This window comes from Chiloscyllium punctatum, chromosome 38, assembly GCF_047496795.1.
Source record: "Chiloscyllium punctatum isolate Juve2018m chromosome 38, sChiPun1.3, whole genome shotgun sequence".
Classification (NCBI taxonomy): Eukaryota; Metazoa; Chordata; class Chondrichthyes; order Orectolobiformes; family Hemiscylliidae; genus Chiloscyllium; species Chiloscyllium punctatum.
In genome coordinates this window covers 5,668,274-5,684,658 of record NC_092776.1, presented here as the reverse complement: position 1 = coordinate 5,684,658, position 16,385 = coordinate 5,668,274, and the positions used below count along the sequence as shown (strand labels likewise).

Genomic DNA, 16,385 nt, shown 5'->3' with positions numbered 1-16,385 from the left:
GTAATGAGATTACTATATATTGTCAAAAAAAAAGCTAGAGATTACAGGCTCAGTCTCTTTAATTCCTGGGATTGCTCTATGAGAAGAGATTAATCTGTTGAACTTCTATTGTACACTCATTATGGCTGATTTATCCCCTATTAGATAAAGAAACCAAATCGATACACAATACACCAGTTGTAATATCACCAAGGGTCTGTACAGCTGCAGCAAGACATTGTTATGCCTATAGTCAAATCCCTCTTGAAATGAAGACCAACATCAGTTTACCTTCTTTACTGATTGTTGCATCCACATGTCAGCTTTAAGACACTCATGAACAAGAACGTCTGGTTCTCTTTTGACGTCAATACTCCTCAACCTGTCTCCATTTAAGAAATATTCTGTTTTGTCTACCAAGGTTGTAACCTTCACGTTTAATCACATATTCCAGTGTTCATGTTTATTCACTTAGACTGGCTAAGTCTTTTGAAGTTGCCTTGCAACTTCCTTACAATTTACATTCCCAACCAGCTTTGTGTTATCGGCAAACTTAGAAATATTACAATTGGTTCGCACATCTAATTATTCATATAGATTACTAATATCTGTGCTCAGCACTGATCTTTATACAATCTTGATAGTAACTGTCTGTCATCCTGAGAATGACCCATTTAACCCTACTATCTGCTTCCTGTTTTTAATGAATTCTCAATCCACATTTGTATTTTATCCCTGAACCCATAACCACTTCCATCTAGAAGGACAAGGGAAGCAGATACATGGGAACACCACCCCCTGCAGCTTCCCCTCCAAGCCACTCATCATCCTGACTTGGAAATATGTCACTACTCCTTCACTATTGCTGGGTCCAAATCCCACAACTCCCTTGCTAAGGACATTGTAGGTCAATCTAATGAAGGTGGACTGCAGCGGTTCAAGAAGGCAGCTTACCCCTACCTTCTCAAAGGGCAACCAGGGATGGGCAATAAATGCTGGGCCCCAGAGACGCCCACAAATGATTTTTATTTAAAGCTCATATGTTCTAATTTTACTTACTAACCCACATGGAACCTTTTTAAAAAGCCACCTTAAAATTCAAAAATATTGCATCCACTGGTTCTCCTATATCTATATTATAAGAAACACGCAAGGTTGTTTCAACCTTTCCCATTGGGTGTTTATACATTGGAGGAATGTATATCTATCTGAGACCATTTAGATTTGAGACCTTAACTTCACAATGAACCATCTCACACTGGAACTTAAAATACAATTCTGAAGCCATTGCTAATTGTCAGAAAAGCCCATCTGGTTCACTGACTTCCGTGGTAGTGTTAATTCAGTTCTATAACTAGCTTAATTCTATACTTTAACTCCCAAGTTATATATTTTTAAAAAGCAAAATGTTTGTAGAAACTTGATTTATTTTTTTATATGTATGGAGAGTGTTTCTGATAACTCTGGTGATTTGGATTTATGATTCTTCTTAGTACCCGAGTCAGAAGGTAATTGTGTAAGCCTCGCTCCAGAGACTTGTGTTCGCAATCTGAGTTGACAGCTTATTAGAGTAGTAAGACAATGGGGTACCGTAGAAGATGCTGTCCTTGATGTGAGACCTTAACCCGAGGTCCAGGCTATTTACACAGGTGGAGGTAAAGATTCAGCAACGTTATTTGAAGAAGCGCTGGGGAAATCAGCTGGCAAACATTTGTCTTTCTACCAACTACATAAGCTAATTATCTGATCATATTGTTGGGGGCCATGTTTTCTACAATGCACTGTGACAACGCTTCCAGGTGCTTCCTTGGCTGCCAAGTACTTTAGCATGTTCTGAGGCAGTGGAAGGTGCTATATAGATGCAAGCTTTTTTTCATTTGAGGTCAGATCTTGAGATGAATTAGCCAGTATCAACTTTTGAAGTGTAAAATTGCCATTATTTGAATATAAATTTGCCTTCAGTGAATGATTTCTGACATCCTTTAGGCCAGTATGTTAATGTAACATAATGCTTTGCTGTTGCTTACACATGGTAAATATAGATTTGTGTGACCACAGAATCATGCTCCTTATTATTTTATCATTTCTTTTGTTTGCAGAGAACTTAAGTTTGGGATTCCAGTTACAGATATAAATGGGAATCGTCTCGGGGAATCGCAAAAAGCAGCACAGCAGGCCATTGTCCAGGTGGTGGTCTCTCGGATTGGTATGGCATTACCTGCCATGGGTAAGTTGGGACTGAATAATAAAGTAATTTTTTCTTCCCTTCTTTTAAATTGATGCTTACCTTATAGGATTTATTCTGGAGTGGGTGTAACTGTTGGGGGAGGAGTACTTTCTGCCTAGTGGCTACATTGCCCTGAATTGAGTTAAATCATACATTCTTCTTCATCTTTTTTGATACACTCTCCCTCTTTAAGTAACACTGTTATTGGCTCTGGCAAACTGACTGCAGCAGGCAAATCACTATCCGCGTACAAATACAGGAAAAGAGCCCGACACTGACATGACGCTCAGAGCTTGCATTGGAAATGGGCTACACCCTGGTCTTTTTTTTAATTTAATGCATTTTTCTAACCAACTTGTTCAGAGATGTTATTACACACCTCTGGAGCAGGTGGGACTTGAGCCCAGGTCTGTCAGTCCAGGGATAGAGACTGTACCACAAGAGGGCTCCCTCTGGTCGAATCATAGAATCCCTACAGTTCAAGGTTTGTGTAAAGAGACCATTTGCAATACGCATCCACGGACACCAGCTAGCAACTAAACGCCTTGACAGCTGTCCCTTGTAGCCATACACACAGATGACAAGGACCACAAATTTGACTGGAACAACACAATAATCATAGGACAAGCGAAACAGAGGACAGCCATAGAATTCCTAGAAGCATGGCACTCACCCATGGACACTATCAACAAGTACATTGACCTCGACCCAATATACTGACCACTACGATGAACAATGGGAACTAGCATCTGGAAGCAGCAGGAGGAACCAAATAAATTCCAGAAGAGACAGTACAGCAGCGCTTAAGAGAAGGCCCCAAAGCACTGAAGATGTCACCTGGATAGGGGACAAGGTGTCTGTAAATCAATGTCCCAGCTTGGCGAATATACCAACAACTATGGCAATCCCTTTAAGCGTGGAAGCAGGTCATTCGGCCCACTGAGTCCACATCGACCTTCTGAAGAGCAACCCACCCAGACCCATTGCCCTACCCTGCAATTTCCATGGCTAACCCACCATAACTGCACATCTCTGAACACTAAGGGCAATGTAGTATGGCCAGTCCACCTAACCAGCACATCGTTGGAGTCAGGGAGGAAACTGGGGCACCCGGAGGAAACCCGTGCAGACAGAATGTGCACACTCCATGAGAGACAGTCACCCGAGGCAGGAATTGAAACCAGGTCTCTGATGCTGTGAGGTAGCTATGCTGACCACTGAACCACTGTGCTACTCTAAATGGATATCTGGTCTTCGCGCTTTTTTTAACTGAACCTATTTTTCTAATCAGTGCCGTCGAGGTGTGATTACACACCTTTTGGAGCAGGTAGGACTTGAACCCGGGTTTCTTGGTCCAGAGATAAGGAACCAACTACACCATATGAGGGCTCCCAGACGTCGCCTTTTTTCACTGTTGATGATTGCTTCCATCAATCTGCTTGTTGCAGATTTTTACAAAAGAAATTAACCTATTTGCCTAATCAGCCAGTTCAGAGATGTAATTACATACCTCTGGTGAGCCTTCAATCTGGGTCTCAGTCCAGGGGCAGGGAATCTATCACTGCACCACAAAATGTGCCCTTTGATTTCTGTTTTGCACCTTGGAAGATTCAGGGCCCCTGAACCAACTTGACCTGCAGCACTGTCATGGCATGTAGCCAGCAAAAGTACATTGTATACTTATCGTTCCCTCCGTGGCTACCTGGTCAGGTCCACGCCCCCCTACCACCCACCCTCCCATTCTGACACTTTCCCCTGCCACCGCAGGAACTGTAAAACCTGCGCCCACACCTCCTCCCTCACCTCTATCCAAAGCCCTAAAGGAGCCTTCCACATCCATCAAAGTTTTACTTGCGCATCCACTAATATCATTTATTGTATCCGATGCTCCCGATGCGGTCTCCTCTACACTGGGGAGACTGGGCGCCTCCTAGCAGAGCGCTTTAGGGAACATCTCCGGGACACCCGCACCAATCAACCACACCGGCCCGTGGCCCAACATTTCAACTCCCCCTCCCACTCTGCCGAGGACATGGAGGTCCTGGGCCTCCTTCACCGCCGCTCCCTCACTACCAGACGCCTGGAGGAAGAACGCCTCATCTTCCGCCTCGGAACACTTCAACCCCAGGGCATCAATGTGGACTTCAACAGTTTCCTCATTTTCCCCTTCCCCTACCTCACCCTAGTTCTAAACTTCCAGCTCAGCACTGTCCCCATAACTTGTCCGGACTTGTCCTACCTTCCTATCTCCTTTTCCACCTATCCACTCCACCCTCTCCTCCCTGACCTATCACCTTCATCCCCTCCCCCACTCACCCATTGTACTCTATACTACATTCTCCCCACCCCCACCCTCCTCTAGCTTATCTCTCCACGCTTCAGGCTCACTGTCTTTATTCCTGATGCCCAAAACGTCGAAGCTCCTTGGATGCTGCCTGAACTGCTGTGATCTTCCAGCACCACTAATCCAGAATGTATTTCACCTGTCAAGTGGAGATCTACGTCCATTGGCTAAATACTTTGTAGAGCATGTTGCTATGAGAAGGATATCGACAGTTTTTGTTTAAATGAATGACCGGTAGTATAAATCACTTCCTTTATGGATCGTATGGCTAAAATCAAAATAAATCTGTCTGATTTTCTCCCCCACCAATGCACTTGTAGTCTCCTGTGGTTTCTGCTATACTTGTGATTTTTTTTTTCCACTTCCTGTGACTGCAATCCTGACAGCAGTGAGTTTAGTGCTGTTTGTGGATGTCATTGTGTAGGCACATTGAAATGCCTGCTGCAGATCAACCCATATTATCATTGTTAAAATTCAACCGTGGCCTCTCCAAAGTGCCTAATCTCAACTGAGGAGATAGAAAGGGATTTGGCCAAACAATTTTTTTTTCTTTTTAAATATTAAAGTTTCTACTTAACCTGGAAAGATTATCTACTAAGAACTTCCTGTAGCATGAAAGGTTTTTTAAAAAAAAAATCTCCATTTACTATTCAAAAACATTTTAGTTGAACTTATGGCTTTGATATCACAATCATCAAACAAAAATCTTTATAATGTATGCAACTAAATCTGGTCCAACATGTTTGTGGTACTTGTGAGTAATCCAACCTTAATATAGCCCAGTGACATACTCTAATATCTTTTCATCAGTGCATGCCTACTTTGAAATATTGGAAATAAAGGCATCTCCATCATCTTGCTATTGCATCATCTGGCTGTTCTGACATGGATAATGTAATCAAGATCAAATTAATGGCAAAACCTGGTCCATTCATTATCTCTTTTATGCATCATTTTTATAAGAGCAGAGAAACTAGAATGACTCATCTGTTTTGCAAGTCCTTTTTTTTCCATGTGAAGATCAAAGAGCCTGTAGTCTTCCTAGTAAATGTCATGAGGTTTTGTTTACTCTGTATCTGAATGCTAACTGCATTTACACTCAGTGAGCCCTTAAATATTTTGTAAAGGCCACCAATTTGTTCAAATTGAACCTAGAGGTTCTTTGCAGCTTTCCCAAAATTAACATCTATGTTACACTATATTCTATCATTTCAAGAAGGAGTTGGATATAGCAATTCATAGAACCCCTACAATGTGGAAGCAGGCCATTCGGCCTATTGAGTCCACATCGGCCCTTTGAAGAACATCCCATCCAAATCCACGCTGCCATTCTGTCCCTTTAACCTGGCATTTCCCATGTCTAATTGACCTAACCTGCACATCTTTGGACTGTGGGAAGAAACTGGAGCACCCAGAGGAAACTCACGCAAACATGGGTTGAATGTACAAATTCCACACAATTGCCTGATGGTGAAATTGAACCTTGATCTCTGGTGCTGTGAGGGAGCAGTGTTAACCGCTGCGTCACCTAACCACGTCTAAAAGGATCTTAAGATATGGTAAAAAAATGTGAACATGCCAATGAGATAAATGATCAGCCATGATTGTAATGAATGACCTACTTTCTCTCTGATTTTCTATGATAGGGTCACATGTGAAGACAGTGTATCATTTGTTAATCCATACCACCGTAAATCCTTTGGAGGCAGTATTTGACTTTGCAAAGGACTGTCTGAAGTTCAAATTTTACTAATTCACAATTATTTATGAAAACCAGCCCTTCTGATGATGAAAGATGTTAAATTTGTTTTAAAACACTTCTATAGCATTGATGTCATTGACTAAATTACGTAACAAATTCCTGATTTGAGGATCTGTGACCTGCCTTCCACTAAAATCAAAGGTTAGAAACTCAGTGCTGCCGTCTTGCAAATTACTGACCTGTGCTCATTACTAGTGATGTTCCTTATTAGGAGCACTAAGTCAGAATCAGCCCTGCTGAACAAAAGTCAGTGCCATCAGAATTTCCATTGGTTACTTTTACAAGTTGCACAGTGACAGGTGGCTCCATAGAATTGAGAGACCTAGAAAACATGGTTATTATCTTCCAAAGCAATTGAGATTGAGCTCCAAGAGAGAGATTTCAGCTTGTATTAACCTTATTGCTTTGTAGCAATGATCGTATTCCTGCATGTCCCTTGAAATATGGAAGTTTAGCATCTTCAGTATTTCCCTCTTGCACACAGAATATATTTCATATGGATATAAATACACCCATAAAATTCTTGGGCACCGCTTATTATATACTGAGCTTTACTCTAATTGGAAAAATCATCCCAAAAAAGAAGAACAATATCATTGGCTACAATTGTAGTTGGACCATCACCAGCTGCCTTTTAAACAGTCCATTTAATACTATCATCAGGATTATAGAAAAGAATATTTGAGAATAAGCGGATTGAAAATCTGTCCAAGTGGTATTTCAAAATAAAAGGCAGATTGAATGCATCAGCTGCAGCATTTGATCTTCTGAACTGTTACTGGAAGGATCAGGTTGGTTTTGTGTTTCAAATGTAAGTTTGCACTTTGATTAAAAAATTTTATGTTTTGTTCCATACCAGTGTCAAATCTTATGAAGTTATAATTTGCTTTACAGTTAATCAAAACTTTTTGCTTATTTGCTCTGAAGAGGAATCCTAGCACACTCGAAATGTTACCTCTGTTTTTCTATTCAGATTCCTCCCAGATCTTCTGAGTTTCTCCAGCGTTCTGTGTTTGTTTTGGATTTGCAGCATCTGCAGGTCTGGCAGCATCTCTGGAAAGAAATTAGCGTTAACATTTGAGATCTCTGAGGAAGGGTCACCAGACCCAAAATGTTGACTCTGATTTCTCTCCACAGACGCTGCCAAATTTGCTGAGTTCTTCCAGCAATTTTTATTGTTTTTTTTATTCTGATCTAGTAATTGAATGACTCCTTGGTTCCGTAAATACAATGTATTAGACAAATGGTCACAGAAGGACCACGCGATTGGAGGGTTTCTTCAGTTAGTGAGAAACTGGGTGGTTGCATGAATTAGAAATGAATGTATAAGAATGCATGTAGGCGGTGCCATGAGTTGGAATAGATAGGATAATAGAAAAGGCATGAGGGAGAAGGGTAAGGTTTTTTGTAGCAGACCATGATTCATGACTCTCTTTTATGGGAAACTGTGAACCACAAATCCTAGTAGAAGTTAACCTCAGATTGGAAGCAGGGGCACAAGTTGGCCTGCAAAAACTGGCAGCATCCCAGAATGGAGGTGACCATCCTGGAATTGGGCCACATGGCCATTTTTGAAATACACTAGAGTCATCACAACAACACTGAATTATATTTATAATCCTAGATCTGGTTACAACTCAGGCAAATTAAAAGGGAACTTTATTGCCACTCTTTATAGGAACAAAAGTTGGCTGTTCACCCTCAAGCCTGTTCCACCATTCAGTGAGATCATGGGTGAATCGTGGCTTAAGTCCATATACCTGTCTTCAGCATATTTCCCTTAATACCTTTGCTTAATAAAAATTAATTGTCTTAAATTTGAAATTTAACAACTGATCTAGCATCCACTGCTTTCTGTGTCATGGAGTCATAAAGCATGGAAACAGACCCTTTGGTCCAACTTGTCCATGCTGACCAAGTTTCCCAAACTAAACGAGTCCCACTTAGCTGCATTTGGCCCGTATCCCTCTAAAACTTTCCAATTCATGTATGTATCCAAATATCTTTTAAACATTGTAACTGTATTTGCATCTACTACTTCCACTAGTAAAGCACAGCAGGTCAGGCAGCATCCGAGGAGCAGGAAAATCGACATTTCGGGCAAAAACCCTGCCTCATTCCTGATGAAGGGCTTTTGCCAGAAATGTTGATTTTCCTGCTCCTCTGATGCTGTTTGACCTGCTGTGCTTTTCCAGCGCTACTCTAATCTAGATTCTGATCTCCAGCATCTGCAGTCCTCACTTTTGTCTATTTCCACTAGTAGTTTAAAGCACATATGAACCATCCCCTGTGTGAAAATGTTGTCCCCATGTCACTTTTAAATCTTTCTTATCTCTGTATAGAATTGTGCCCCTTAGCTTTGAACTCCCCTACCTTAGGGAGAAGACTGTTGCTATTCATCTTATAGATGCTCTCATCATATTATAAACTTCCAAAAGGTCACCTCTCAACTCCTTCACTCCAGTGAAAAAAGTCCCAGTCTGTCCTTATAACTGAAACCCTCCTCCAGTCCTGGCAACATCTTGGTAAATCTCTTCTGAACCCTCTCCAGTTTAGTAATATTCTTCCTATAACAGGGTGACAGAAACTGTACACAGCACTCCAAAAGTGGCCTCACTAATATCCTATACAACCTTAATGTGACGTCCCAACGCCTAATGGTCTGAACAATGAAGGCAAGTGTGCTAAACACCATCCTGACCACCCTGTTTACCTGTGACATAATGTTCAAACAACTATGTACCTGAACTCCTAGGTCTCTCTGTTTGACAACACAACTCAAGGCCTCTACCATTAACTGTATAAATCCTGCCCTTGTTTGCTTTACTAAAATTGCAAAACCTTTGCATTTATCCAAAATAAATTCCACCTGCCACTCCTCAGTCCATTGGCCCAATTGATCAGGACATTAGTTTACAATGAAGAAGGTTATCTATACCACCAATTTTGATGTCACCTGCAAACTTGCTAATCATGTCTGCTAAATTGTTTATATAAATGACAAACAAAAGTGGAATCAGCACCCATCCCTGTGGAACACCACTGTCACAACCCTCTAAAACAGCCCTCCACCATCACCCTCTCTTTTATTATCAAGCCAATTTTGTATCCAATTGGCAAGCTGTCCATGAATCCCGTGATTTAACTTTATGAATTAGGTGACCATGTGGATGAAAGTTCCAAACAGCTCCCACTGCGTGTAAGTGCTTCCTAATATCTTTGCTGAGTGGCCTGGCCCTAATTCTCAGACTCTGTCCCCTAGTTCTAGAATTCCCAACCAGTTGAAATAGTTTATTTTTTATCTACCCTGTCTTTTCCTGTTAATATCTTGAAACCTCGAACACATCACCCCTTGACCATCATCAGTGGGTGTCCTGCCATCAGATGCCACGTCCAGGGTTGATCTTGTGCTTCAAGAGCATTAGTTACCACTATAATGCCATTTTACTCCACTTTACACCTACAAGGTTTCTAACTGTCTCTTAGATTAGTATAAAGGTAAAGCAACGCCTAAACAAATAATTTTGAGATTACATGATCCCAGTGTTTTAATTGAAACATTTTCTCTTGAAGCATTTATCCTAATATGTAGCAAGTGAATAATCAGGAGGGCCTTTCAGATATCCTAATATATGGTTTCAGTAACTGAATAAATGTTAATTTAAATATACACTGGTTTCATTTCCATGCATTGCCTGTAAATAATCCTGTGTTCTAACCCGCAGCAATCCCTCCAATTATCATGAATGCTTTAGAAAAGCGAACGTTTTTAAAGGTAAGGTTTTTAAGTACATGTAAATGGCAAGTGAAACTTTTTGTATATAGGATTGAATTTATTGAATGTATTATGGGAGTAAAAAGGCAAAAGCACAAATCCATGAGCTGTCAAATTCATCAATTGGGTTCCTGCAGGCTTTAAAACTGTTCGACATTGCAGTTTCTAATTTTTATTTTTTGTTAAAATCCAGCTCTAAATACATGATTGAATCTCCAGCAGTTCAAGAATTTGTATTTGCTATAAAATATTGCTGAACTTCACTTGACTGTGGTACATTTTATCCTTTTTAATGATCAAATTAGCTAAGCATTTCCTAGCGGATCCATCTTTATACATTTTCGCATGTTTTACACGTTTTACACATGTTTTACATGTTTTACACGTTTTCACCAAACTCATTTTTTTTTTCACCCCCCACACATCTTCAGTAAGGCATTTGAATAACTTTCCACATGGTAGGCTATTGCACAAAATATGGAGTTTTGGGATTGAAAGTGACTTAGCAGTTTGGATCAGAAATTGGCTAGCTGAAAGAAGACAGTGTGGTTGTTGATGGGAAATGTTCTTCCTGGAGCTCAGTTACCAGTGGTGTGCCGCAAGGATCTGTTTTGGGGCCACTGGTATTTGTCATTTTTATAACTGACCTGAATGTGGGCGTAGAAGGATGGGTTAGTACATTTGTGGGTGACACTAAGGTAGGCAGAGTTGTGGATAGTACCATAGGATGTTGTGGGTTTACAGAGGGACATAGATAAGATGCAGAGCTGGGCTGAGAAGTGGCAAATGGAGTTTAATGCAGAAAAATGTGAGGTAGTTCACTTTGAAAGAAGTAACAGGAATGCAGAGACTGAGCTAATGGTAAAATTCTTGGCAGTGTAAATGAACAGAGATCTGTGTCCAGGTGCATAAATCCTTGCAAGTTGCCACCCAGTTTGATAGGGTTGTTAAGAAGGCATATGGTGTGTTGGCGTTTATTGGTAGGGGGATTGAGTTTCAGAGCCACGAGGTCATGCTTCAGCTGTACCAGACACTGGTGTGGCCGCACCTGAAGTATTGCGTGCAGTTCTGGTCACCGCATTATAGGAAGGATGTGGAAGCTTGGAAAGGGTTCAGAGGAGATTTACTAGGATGTTGCCCGTTATGGAGGGAAGGTCTTACGAGGAAGGCTGAGGGAACGGAGGCTGTTTTTAGTTGGAGAGAAGAAGGTTGAGCGATGACTTTATAGAGATATATAAGATAATCTGAGGGTTAGATAGGGTGGACAGTGAGACCCTTTTTCCTTGGGTGTTGAAGACTAATACGAGAGAAAATAGCTTTAAATTGAGGGTTGATAGATTTAGGACAGATATCAGGGGTAGTCTCTTCACTCAGTAGTAGGATCGTGGAACGGCCTGCCTGCAGCAGGAGGAGACTCGCCAACGTTGAGGGCATTTAAAGAACATTGGACATAAATATGGATAATAATGGAATAGTGCAGTTAGATGGGTATCAAATTAATTTCACAGGTGCAACATAGAGGGCCGAAGGGCCTGTACTGTGCTGTAACATTCTATGTTCTATCTGTTACATCTCTCTCCCTGATGGTACTTTTGCTACTGGTATTGAATAATAATAAATTTTTAGTTTGTTTTCAGTTTTATCTGAAATGGAGAAGACCAAATTTTATTTGTGGCACATGTGATATATTCTTTTTATTTTTTCCCCCAGCGTTTCCCAGTTTTCAACGCTCCTATTCAAGTTGGCCTTGTAGGCCTCAGGTGAGCTGAATTCCCGAATGAATCATTTTAAATTTAGAAATGATGATGTTTGGTACTGTGAATTGTTCACATGTACATTGTTTGTTATAAGCAATAAAGGGTATGTTTAGAAGAGGACGAAGTAATGAGATTAGCTTTGGCTGGTTGTATCAGAAACCCAGCAAAGACAAAAAGGCCCAGTTGGACTTTTTCTGTAGATATATGAACTGATAATATGTATTTGTTAGATCAAATATTGAAACAAAGAAAATAGGAGCAATATTAGGCCAGTCAGCCCTTCGTAGAGTCATAGATATATACATAGATACACGCTCCTCTCACTTATCTCTCCACCCTTCAGGCTCTCTGCCTGTATTCCTGATGAAGGGCTTTTGCCCGAAACGTCAACTTTACTGCTCCTTGGATGCTGTTGCACCTGCTGTGCTTTTCCAGCACCACTCTAATCTAGACTCTGGTTTCCAGCATCTGCAGTCATTGTTTTTACCATAGGTCTATACAGCATGGAAACTGACCTTTTGATCCAACTCGTCCATGCTGAGCAGATATCCTAAATTAATCTAGTTCCATTTGCCAGAACTTGGCCTATATCCGTTGAAACACTTCCTATTCATGTACCCATCTGGATGGCTTTTAAATGTTGGAATTGTAGCAGCTTTCACCACTTGTTCTGGCATCTTATTCTATATAAGCACCACCCTCTGCATGAAAATGTTGCAACTTGGGTCTCTTAAATCTTTCCCTCTCGCCTTAAACCTGTGTCCTCTGGTTTTGGATTCCCTTACCTTAGGGAAAAAGACCTTGGCTATCACCCTACCCATACCCCTCACGATTTTATAAACCTCTTTAAAGCCACTCCTTAGCTTCCGATGCTCCAGGGAAAATGGCCCCAGCCTATTCAGCCTCTCCCTTTAGCTCAAACCCTGAACATTATAGCTCAAACCCATCAGGTCTGCTCCATTCATTCAATATGATCATGGTCCATACACTCTTCCTGCTTTCCCTGCATACTCATTGACCTTTTAGCTCTCAGAAATATATAGAACTCTTCCTTGAAAATATTAATGCTTTGGCCTTAATGAAGCACAAAAGCAATCTTCAAGTTATCTATTTGTATCCCAGAAAAAAGGTTCTGTAAGGATTTTTAGTTCCCAGGGGATCAGAATTATGAAGTTTGTGCCCTTTATCCAGTTTTAGCTCGTTGCTTTTCTGCTGCAACACCTAATTTACAAATAAATGAAATTCTAGGTAAATATATGATGGTATCAGTTTGAAATAAATAAAAAACTGACAACAGAATTTCTACTGCAAGACATTATAGTTGATATCATAGTGTGATTACTTCCCCATCTGCTATTTTAATGAATGCAAGATGATATTTGATGTTATTACTGAATCAAGGATTTTTCTATTAACAGGTTAACATACTTGTTATCAATATTGCATAGTACATAGTCTGCTTCACTGTTGGCAATGCACAGCACTCTTGGCTAATGTTCAGTGCAAGTGAAGCCCTCATAAAATGCCTTCCAGTCAGAGTTATCATTGTACTTTCTGAATTCTATTCTCTGGTATATTATCATTTTAATAAATCCATTCCTGAAGTAATTTTACTTTAGTGATTTTCATGCAATTAACTGTAACTATGTATATTTGGTAGATAATATCAAATTAAATTTCCAGTGTTGAGCTGGTGATGTTGTGCCCTCTGATTAGTTGTGGAAGGTGGTAATGCAGAAATGATACCCTCAGGATTACAGGACTGTTTGGTGATGTACTTAAAGCCAACTGAATCAACAATTTTTTAAAAAATTGTTAGTGAATTACAGTCAGTGTTTGTTTATATTTATCCAAGCCGTCAACATTAGTAATGTATTAAGCACTCAATAAACTGCATGATTAATACATTAACACACAAAAATTGACATGGATGCTGCAAGTCATCTTGTAACCTCTTGGCATCCTCTTCACAATGCACACTGACACCCAACTTAGTGTCGTCTGCAAATTTGGACACACGGCATTCAATTCCTTCATCCAAATTGTTAATGTACGTTGTGAACAACTGAGGTCCCAGCATTGAACTCTGAGCCACTCCACTCATCACTGCCTGCCACTCTGAAAAGGACTTGTTTATTCCAACTCTCTGCTTCCTTTCTGCCAACCAGTTCTTTATCCATGTCAATACATTACCTCTGATGCCATGAGCTTTAATTTTCCTTACTAATCTCTTGGTGGAACCTTAATCAAAAGCCTTTTGAAAGTCCAGATCCACAACAGCTACTGATTCACCATTGTCTACTCTGCAGGTTACGTCCTCAAAAAAAAATCCAGAAGATTTGTCGAGCATGATTTCCCTTTAGTGAATCCATGTTGACTAGGATCGATTCTGTCACTGCTTTCCAAAGTTATTACATCATTAATGATTGACTCCAGCAATTTTTCCTGTACCACTGATGTCCGACTATCTGGCCTACAATTCCCATTTTCTCTCCCTCCTGTTTTTGAAGACTGGAGTTACATTACCTACCCTCTAGTCCATTAGAACTCTTCCAGAGTCTACAGAATGCTGGAAAATGATCACCACCATTGCATCTGCTATTTCTCGGGCTACTTCCTTAAGTACTCTGGGATGCAGAGCATCATGCTCTGGGGATTTATCAGGTTTTAATCCCATCAATTTCCCCAATACCGTTTCCTGATTAACAATTTCCTTTAGTTTCTTCTTAAAATGGACCTTCTGACCCCTAGCATTTCCTGAATATTGTGTTCTCCTTAGCAAAGACTGATCCAAAGTGTTTGTTCAATTGGTCTGCCATCTCTTTGTTGTCCATTATGAATTCCCCTGATTCTAACTGCAAGGGAGCTACATTTGTCTTCACCGGTCTTTTTCTGTTCACATTTCTGTAGAAGCTTTAGCAGTCAGTTTTTTGTTTTCTGCAAGCTTACTTTCATATTCTATTTTCCCCTCTGAATTAAACTCTGTCCTCTGCTGAATTTTAAATTTCTCCCAGTGCTCTAATTTTCTGCTTTTTCTGGCCAATTAATATGCATCCTCTTTGGCTTTAACACTGTTCCTGATTTCCCTTGTTAGCTGTAAATGAGCCACCTTCCCCGTTTTACTCTGACACCAGACGGATGTACAATTGTTGGAGTTCATCCATGTGTTCTTTAAATGTCTGCCATTGCCTATCTATTGTCTTTGAGTATTCTTGGCCAGTTTATTTTCGCCAATCAAAGTTAGCTTTCTTTAAGTTCAGGACACTAGTTTCAGATTTAATTGTGTACTCTCATCTTAATGAAGAATTCTATCACATGGTCATTCTTTCCCAAAGGATCTCGCATTGCAGTGTTGCTAAATGCCCAGTCTAGGATGGCTTGCGCTATGTAGTTGGTTCCTCAACATATTGGTTAAAGAAACCATCCCTCATACATTCCAGGAAATCCTCCTCCATCACATTACTACCAGTTTGGCTAGTCCAATCAATATGTAGATTGAAGTCATCCATAATAACTGCTGTACCCTTACTGCATCCATCTCTAATTTCCTGTTTGATGTAGTCTCCAACGTCATAACTACTGTGTGGTTGTCTCTTTCTTTCTCTTTTTTTTCTCTCTCTCTTTCTCTCCTTCTTTCCTTCTTTCCTTCTTTATTTCCTTCTCTTTCCCTTCCTTCCCTTCTCTCCCTCGTTCTCTCTCTCTCTCGTTCTGTGTGTCTCTCTCTCTCTCCCTCCCTCGCGCGCGCTGGAAGGAGAGAGAACGAGGGAGGGAAAGAGATCTCGCTCTCGCTCTCGTTTGCCCTCGCGCGTTCTCGTTCTCTCTCTCTCTCCTTCCTTTCCCCTCTTCCCTTAAAGAAAGCTTAGGGGTGGGCTGACCATCTACTTAACAACAAAATTCCCTCCTTTATGTCACTCGCTATCAATTTTAGTTTGGTGTAAAACCTATTAAGAAGCACCTTGGAATGTTTTGCTAGGAGCTGCTATATAAATTTAACTTTTTTTGTTTGTAGAACTACAATAGAGACAATTTACATCTCTATCTGGAGGAAGCTGGCAGCCTACTGTCATCCAGGTTACTTTAGCCTTGATCTTAATAATAGTTCTCAAATCCTACATTAACGGAAGCTTAGGAATAAGTTTTACATGTCAAACAGTTCACGTCAGAATAATGTTGTTCACTAGCATTTATTTCTCTTTTCAGCTTGGTTTTTGCCACTCCACTATGCTGTGCACTTTTTCCACAAAAAAGGTATGTAAATCTTCAGCTGTGTCTAGTTATTGGAGGATCTGTTTTCATCGAGCTATGTTATTTTAATGAGACACCCGGTCTAATGACTATACTGTTCCATGACTGGATGTAGGTTTGCCCGCTGAGCTGGAAGGTTCGTTTATCAGACATTTCGTCATCATACATAAACCTCCGGATGAAACACTGATGGCAAGGCCCGCTTTCTATTTGTGTTTAGGTTTCCTTGGGGTTGGTGACATCATTTCATGTGATGATGTCATTTCCTGTTCATTTTCTCAGGGGATCGTAAATGG

General features: G+C 40.5%; 1 protein-coding gene across 2 annotated transcripts in view; it reads left to right on the top strand.

The window, feature by feature from the left end:
* sfxn3 (sideroflexin 3) overlaps nt 1-16,385 on the top strand; it is a 61,841-nt gene that overhangs the window by 32,853 nt on the left and 12,603 nt on the right. For both annotated transcript variants that reach the window (XM_072557070.1, XM_072557071.1), the window contains exons 7-10: nt 2,079-2,206; nt 10,038-10,087; nt 11,798-11,847; nt 16,045-16,092. In XM_072557070.1, the coding sequence (XP_072413171.1) occupies nt 2,079-2,206; nt 10,038-10,087; nt 11,798-11,847; nt 16,045-16,092 (276 nt within the window). The remainder of the gene's footprint in view (nt 1-2,078; nt 2,207-10,037; nt 10,088-11,797; nt 11,848-16,044; nt 16,093-16,385) is intronic.